The 7,128-nt window shown below is 41.8% G+C and overlaps 1 protein-coding gene across 4 annotated transcripts; it reads right to left on the bottom strand.

Moving 5' to 3' along the window:
- Positions 1-204: 204 nt before the first annotated feature.
- On the bottom strand, positions 205-7,094 carry ZBTB8OS (zinc finger and BTB domain containing 8 opposite strand). Of its 4 annotated transcripts, none has more exons than XM_009332158.1 (9): positions 7,014-7,094; positions 6,752-6,870; positions 5,409-5,921; positions 3,950-3,974; positions 3,241-3,362; positions 2,928-3,010; positions 2,473-2,525; positions 2,177-2,213; positions 205-1,485 (listed from the first exon to the last, which is right to left on the bottom strand). In XM_009332158.1, exons 3-9 carry the CDS (start codon positions 5,494-5,496, stop codon positions 1,399-1,401), a joined length of 495 nt encoding a protein of 164 aa, XP_009330433.1. In that variant the 5' UTR covers positions 5,497-5,921; positions 6,752-6,870; positions 7,014-7,094; the 3' UTR covers positions 205-1,398. The 4 variants fall into 4 exon arrangements, with proteins under 4 accessions (XP_009330433.1, XP_009330435.1, XP_009330436.1 ...); XM_009332160.1 differs by having other exon boundaries at positions 6,796-6,870; XM_009332161.1 differs by having other exon boundaries at positions 6,838-6,870.
- Positions 7,095-7,128: the final 34 nt, after the last annotated feature.

Here is a 7,128-nt window from a genome sequence, read left to right as displayed (position 1 = left end):
CTGGAGCCCTGGGGCTGGCTCCTGAGGAGGGAAGAAAAGCCGGTGTGTGAAAAATCATACCGATTTTTGTCCCATCACACAGGCGTATCGTCATTCTTATTTACAAAATAGTCTGCTCACCTTAGCGGAGAACAAAGCACAAATGTAATTCATTGGTGTTAAAAATCCACTGGCCAAAATTATTCACACACAAATCCGTTAATTCTTTCAGTCCGAGTTTTATTTCAGCATTGACGCTTTCTCAAAAAATAAAAGGGATTTTATCCCTCAATCTTCACAACGTGGGTATAAAACCAGATCTATTTAAGATGACTTTACAACAAAATAAAGATGAGACACTACCTCCAGAGGTGAGGCACTTGTAGCATTTACAATAAAAAAGCAGGTCAGGCCAGCACCGACCATCCCTTACTCGCTGTGCCGCTCTCACATTTAAATACCAACGGCAGGTAACGCACGTTTGCTGTCCTGCGATCTAAAACAAAACACACTTTTGATTGTTTTTGATTGATTTCGATTCAGTGAAGTCCATAATCCTTTGACGTTAAATAAAGGGCTGTATTGTCCTTTCTAAAGGGAGAAATGGAAGCTGATTCAAACGGTCTGCTTTTTAAAAGAAGAGAATCAGCTTTTGCAAGACACTTGGGAGTGAACCCGCAGAGAATCTGGTGTGTCCCCTTCTACGGCGGCAGCAAAGCTGCCTACCTTTTAGAGTGATAACAGATGCTATTAGGATTCCATGTACATGGTCACATGCTTTAGGATTTCATGTCGAAATTTATTTACAGCAATTCAGCACCACCTGCTGGCATGACTTTTTAAGTAGTCTAGAAGGTGTAGTGGTTTGGTTTTTTAATTGGTATACTTTCTTAGATGTCCTTTGAACAGTCAGAAATTTTTCTACATTAAATCCGACCCACTGCAGATATTTTGGACCCTTTATATAATATGGAGGAGGGATGTCACCTCAGAATTAGAATATTTAAATCTGCAAATGAAATCATATAGAATAACATTATCTCCTGCCACGCTACAAAAAAAGTAGTATTTTGGCTAGCAGCTCCAGTAATTTCTCTGTTCAGTTCGTATAGCTCCTAGCACATGTATCAGCCTTAAAAGATGAGTACCAGCATTTCTGAGAGACTTTCAACCCCTACAGCACTCTTTCTTCTTCTCAACACTCCCCAAACCCCAACTAGTTCTTTTTTTCCTGGCATGCAGGAATTGGTCTGGCTCACCATCCTCAAGTCAAAAAAGAGACTAACATTCCCCGCAATTACTCCCTTCAGTTTATGATTTGAATTTGCCAATTCCTTAGTTACTTCCACAAGGATTACAGTTTTCAAGGGACTTTTGCCAGCCAATGACAAGTATCCACTTGATCACACTTTTCTTGCTTTAAATGTCAATGATGACAAAGACTTCTGGCTTTTCGTCTTCACAGATCTGCATTGCCGAGTAAGTTATGGCTTTGACCTCTGTGCCCTAGAGAGAAAAGACACAAACCCATGGATTTTCTAAATGACATCCCTCGTAGCAGTTCATGATAATACAATATTTACCACCTTCTACAAATGCTATCCAGTTTAATAGTTTTTCTCCCTGAAAAGCTGTAACTGTATTTGTTCCGATGAATAAGAAAGTTGGCACACTAATGGCAAGACTTGGCCAGGCCAAACAGTGAGTAACTCTTCCCGTATTTTACTGCCTCTTGAATACTACAAATTCCTCCTCTTACCTCCGACAGAACATCAACGTTTGCTACGCTAATACTGACACAGCTGGCGGGGAGATAAGGATTCACTCCTAGTAATTCTTTTTTTTTGGGGGGGGAGGTAATAACTAAGCAAAAAGCTGTGATAATAGTGTGAAAACCAAACCCATGTATGCATTCTGGATATAGATTGGTTTACTGTGTTATCAGTGTCACAAAAAAGGAAGCCAACTGTTGAGTTTTGCTAGTGCTGAGGAAGCGTCAGATGCCCAGGTCAACAGCTTCAGGAACGTATTCACAAAAACCAGGCAGAAAGTGAGATCTCAAGTTTAGTGCCTGTGATACCATTCAGACGTGTTTATACTTGGACCTCTGAGAACTTCGAGGACTGATTTAAAAGACACCACCCATCCCCATCCTACCCCTAAAAGGTAGAAGATGTACAGATGAACCACTGCATACCTGAGGGTGTTTGGGTAAGCAGAACTCTTCTCCCCACCTTTAAAGGCAAAAAGAAGAGAGGTGGTTGGAATTTTGGTAATATTTATCAAATGTTATAACTTGTTTCAATGATGAGCATAGGACAGCGAGACTTTCACTTAAAGCCTCAAAGGAACTAAAAAAAAAAGCCCACAATCCACTTTTTAGGAAGCATCAGTGAACTCTGGCACATCAACAGTATTTCAGAGTGGTGACTGAAGGCAATATGTGCGTTTTCAGTGAAGATATTCATTACTCAAATGATCGTTTAAGCTCACCCAATTGATCTTATTTTGAATTGCATTCGGTCAATGTAAAGCACTTTCACCTCCTGCAGAGAAATCAAGAGGAGAAATACGTCAGTAACATCTTCTATCTATCAGGCAGAAAATCTCAGTAAACCCCATTTACAAGGGTTATATTCCACTCTTTAAATCAAATCTAAAACCAGGGAATCTGAATGGCCTCAAAGAGATACACTGCTACTTGGAACACGAAAGCAGCAGAGCTGCCCCGACCTATAACGGCAGCCAATGGTTGGTGTTTGTGATAACAGAGCTTAACAATTTGTCTCTCAAGTCCTTCTGCCCTGGTATCTTCAGTTCTCCGTGTGTTGTGCTTAAGTGATCTGTTGTGTCCCGTTTTTTCCTGAAGTAACATTGCATTCAGAGCTGGTATTATCAGAGAACAGCCTCAACCTACACGTGGAAAAAGAACAAAACGGAACACTTACCCTGGGTATGAAGAACTCATTAGCACTGAATTTATACAGCCACTCATCCAAGAAGTGGAAAAGAAGAGACAACATGTCATGTCCTGCATGTTGAAGCACAGAGGAGAGTCAGTTGACTGTCTCAGCAAGAACACTCAAACGTTTTTAAGAGTACATCAGATGTACAGCTTCTGCACTATTAGAGGATTCAGATTAGTGATGCTTAATTAGATTTTAATTAACTGCAACAAAACTACATCTAAAGATTCAAAATTTTGGTACTCTTCTTCCTCAGGGTTCATACAGTTCCAATATAAAGTCAACACAGCCTTACCTTCTGCCTCTACCTCTACTGCATCCACAGGTTCCACGGTCTCTGTATCAGTCATGTAGCCAAACATGGCCATAACACACTGCTCAAATGCTTCTTCCAGAGTGTCTCCCCAGGCATGCAGCCTAAAAAGACACGGGATAATTTACCAGACCGTAACAACAACAACAACAAAATAATCCCAAAGTAATATGCAGGTGAGAAATCAGAACGTGAGAATTAATGCAGAGGAAGCGAATGAACAAAAATACTTGCTTTTCTGTACCTACGCATTTGGGCAGATTACAAGAGATTTTCCTTCTTGCGGTTTGTGAGAAGAGTTTCTTGGGAGAATATGGAAAGCGTGTGTTTTACCAGACAACAAGAAAGTTCTTTCCTAATTTGGCTAATTGATGTCTATAAAAGTGAACTACTCAGAAGAAATTTGGTTTAAAAGGAAGAGATTAAAAGGAGATTTCAAAAGACATTTCCAAGTAACAGAGGCTTAATCAGAAGCACCACAGAAGTATTACATTAGAAAAGAAACTAAACGTGATTCTATACTCTCCCAAGAGCAGAAACAAAATTGACCATCAAAAACCCCAGTGTGTGACATTTCATAGTTCCATAAGGTGTACATCTGCAACCAGTCTTCGACAGGTGTTCCAGATTTATGTAAGTGTAAGAAATAATCAATTTGTCATATTGAGAAATCCCGGCTGCCCATACTTACTGCACATCCGCTGTGTGATCCAAATCTGAGGGGGAAGGAAAAAGAAAAGGCACGACATCACCAAACATATTTTAAAAATGAGGATTAAAGAAAAGGAAATCAGATACTGTTGTTGTAACAAGAACTTTTTGCATTCGTTTTCAGATGTGAATCAGTGATAATCTATTTTCCAGTATATTAGAAGAAGTTAGCACAGGTGGAATCTTGGATTATTTCTGCCAAGCAGAAAAAGTGTTTAATATAATTATGTCAGTGCCCTACGTGTACAGCTCTGTGTGCAAGGTATGGCTGTTGTAACACAACAGGCTTCTACAAGTTAACTGCAATAAAAAGAAACTTTAACCAGGTGTAAAGAGTTTTTGCTGAAGTCTGCAGGACTGAAAATTATTCACGCAGAGGGTGAGATTTGCAAATATTTCCAGCTCAGTGAACAAATATACCTGTCCACACCCAAAAACACCCATTATGCAAAAAGGAGAACTTGAAAAAACTATGTAATAGAAAATAGAAGGCAATCTTCACTAATAAGGTACGATTAACATCCCAACCATGTATCAAGTTTTACATGACTATCATTTATATTCATTTACAGGAATGAGAGAAATGCAAAATGATACCAGGTTGGCAGAAACAGAGCTAACCTGGGGTGTAAAATAAATGCCAAGTCACGATCACTCTAACTGAAAGATTGTTCTGATGCCGTTTAGATCCTTCACGGACTATTAATGGATTCTCAACAACGGTCTCTAAGGCAAACAAATTCCAGTGAATGTAAAAGAAGAATAAACCCTCTTCCAGTTATGGAAACAGTGTGACTATTGTAATATGTCACCATATTTCTGCACTGCTATCACATAAAGATCTGAACGCATCCTAAAAATATGTATTCTGACAGAGTAATAGGCACTGTCCCTCCAGACAGACACGGCTGAAATAGAAAACAGTCAGACACTGGTCTCCTGTGAGCGCCTTAAACTGGCCCTTGGGCTGCCAGCCACTTGCTTGACGTGTTCTTAGAAGACATTCCAGGGGTGGGGAAATGGAGAGATAACTGATCTTTCAGTAGTGTACGTAGGAGAAAAAACACCACGCAGAAGACCAACACCCTCTTGAACATCAACTCCTCTATAAGAGAGGCAGAAAAATGTACTGCCTTGCTAAGAAATAGCTTGAAAGGGGAAAGTTTTCAAGGTGAGACTTAACTAATTTATTTCTATCATGATTTCTTTAGCACCTATAACAAGAGGCATTTATCTGCAATAAAGAAAACTGTAGACATCTCATGTCTATTAATTCAACTACAGATGCATCCCACAGTCCAAACACATACGATACCGGCGTATTAAGAAACCCCACATGTGCCTAAAAGGCATATCCTGCTATCTTCCTTCCCCCCCCTCCCCCTCGTGACTGTACTGTCACACGTACGCTGCATCAGGACAGCGTTAAAAACACTCACATTCGTACTTCTTATTGAGCGGTGGGTATTTGGCTTTGACCGCCTTCTGCTCCTCCGTCAGGTTGTAGTCCCTCTCATCGGCTGCCATAGCTGCTGGGCTTGAGCAACACTCACTCACTTCCTGGCGGTAGGAAACATGGCCACCTCCGGGAGTGCTTCAACCCTGCCAGGCGTCCCCGGCGATGCTGCGGTAGAAAAGGGAGAACTGCCTCTCTCACTTCAGTTTTTCACTTGACAGCAGTTTGGCAACGCTTGTGCACAGGCTCGGATATTCAGAACAAGATACTAAATGCATGTCATTTAAGCTGTTCGCTGTCAGAACTGTCACTGGGGAGACGGGGGAAGTTCAGAGTTCAATCCTACACCGCTTGCCTCATTAACTGATACGAGTTACGTTCAGCCAGTGAAGCCAAGGGATTACAGTCCTTGCAGAAAGCGTGGACTTTGGCCTTTTCTGGGAAGAACCATGTTTCTTCCTCCTCATTGTGTACGCCACCAAGCATTTCATTCATCCTCAAATAATATGCTGCAGTAATGATGAAAAGTGAATGAAATGAAATGAAAACAGCTGTAAAGTAAATTAAACTTCCATGCTTCAGGTTAACTTCTACTGAATTTTACAGCTGAGGGTACTCAGCCCACTAGTACATTACACAGCGAGCTGAAATGTGCATTGCCTCCAAACCCCCAGATGTGACCTTACACATGATTTTTCTTCAGGAAAAAAAAGTCTAGTTTTCTCTTAGGCCAGGGATTGTATTTAAGCCTTCAAACCTAGAAGCAGATACGACTGTCACACAAGTGCAGGGGTTTTCCTCTGTTCCTTTTCTTGCAGAATGTGGGGGGTTTTTTAATTAAAAAAAGCCCCAACCAAACAGTGAACTGTTATCAAATCCCCATTTAAAAGTCTAATTCTCAGACCAGATCTTAGTAGTTGCTGTTTCATGCAAGCTTTCATTTGTAAATCTAACAGACACTAATTGGAGAACCTGATTAAGTTCAGGCTAACTAATTTTCCTCAGATGAAACCTCCCCAGATTTCCAGATATAATAACCGTTCTCACTCTTTCATTTTTTTTGTGCGTTGTAAGATTTATCCACAGCTGAACCCAAGACTTCCCCAAATAATGCAAGTGCTAGATCTATAGATAGCATGTAACATCATCAAGACTGCTTTTAAGCAGGAGTGGTTCTTACTCTGAGGCTTAGAAACAAGACTACACAGAATTTCCAGTTTCTACTTTCTAAGCATCTGGGTACGTTGCAAAGAGAGGTCCGAAATTGAGAAGGCAGTGCTCCCCTTAGGGAACAAACCCAGCTGAACACACATTTTGATTTTGAACCTGTTCAGCCCCGATTGCGGACAGTCAGATCCACGACTGCTCACCCCGCGTTACCCACAGCGGGCCGATCGCAACCAGCCACGCACTAAGGAGGGCTGTCTGCAAAGCTCACCGCTGCACTCAATTAGGGAAAAAGGGAAGTTATTAGTGATTATAAACAGTTAAAAACCCAAGAAGCAAGCTGAGGATACTCCGAAGGTTTCTGGGCAGCCCCGTGAGGAAGGAGGGCCGTGAGGACCGGGCCTCGGCCCCACGCACGCACCGGTCTGGTCCCGTTCGGTCCCGACACACTCTGCCCACCCCTGTGGCGACCGAAGGAAACGGCGGCCGCAGCCACGGGCCTTCCCGCTCCCCAAACCGGGGCCTACGCCCAAGAG

This window comes from Pygoscelis adeliae, unplaced genomic scaffold, assembly GCF_000699105.1.
Source record: "Pygoscelis adeliae isolate BGI_AS28 unplaced genomic scaffold, ASM69910v1 Scaffold359, whole genome shotgun sequence".
NCBI classification, from domain to species: domain Eukaryota; kingdom Metazoa; phylum Chordata; class Aves; order Sphenisciformes; family Spheniscidae; genus Pygoscelis; species Pygoscelis adeliae.
Note: the sequence above shows the minus strand (reverse complement) of the source record. Positions and strands in the feature narration are given on the sequence as shown.

Excerpts from the sequence above, each read along its gene's own strand:
- ZBTB8OS (XM_009332158.1), bottom strand. The coding sequence starts at position 5,496 with ATGGCAGCCGATGAGAGGGACTACAACCTGACGGAGGAGCAGAAGGCG. Across the intron at positions 3,363-3,949 it reads GATCACACAGCGGATGTGCA|GCTGCATGCCTGGGGAGACA; the intron begins GTAAGTATGGGC and ends GTGTCTTTTTAG. Across the intron at positions 2,526-2,927 it reads ATGAGTTCTTCATACCCAGG|GAGGTGAAAGTGCTTTACAT; the intron begins GTAAGTGTTCCG and ends ATTTCTCTGCAG.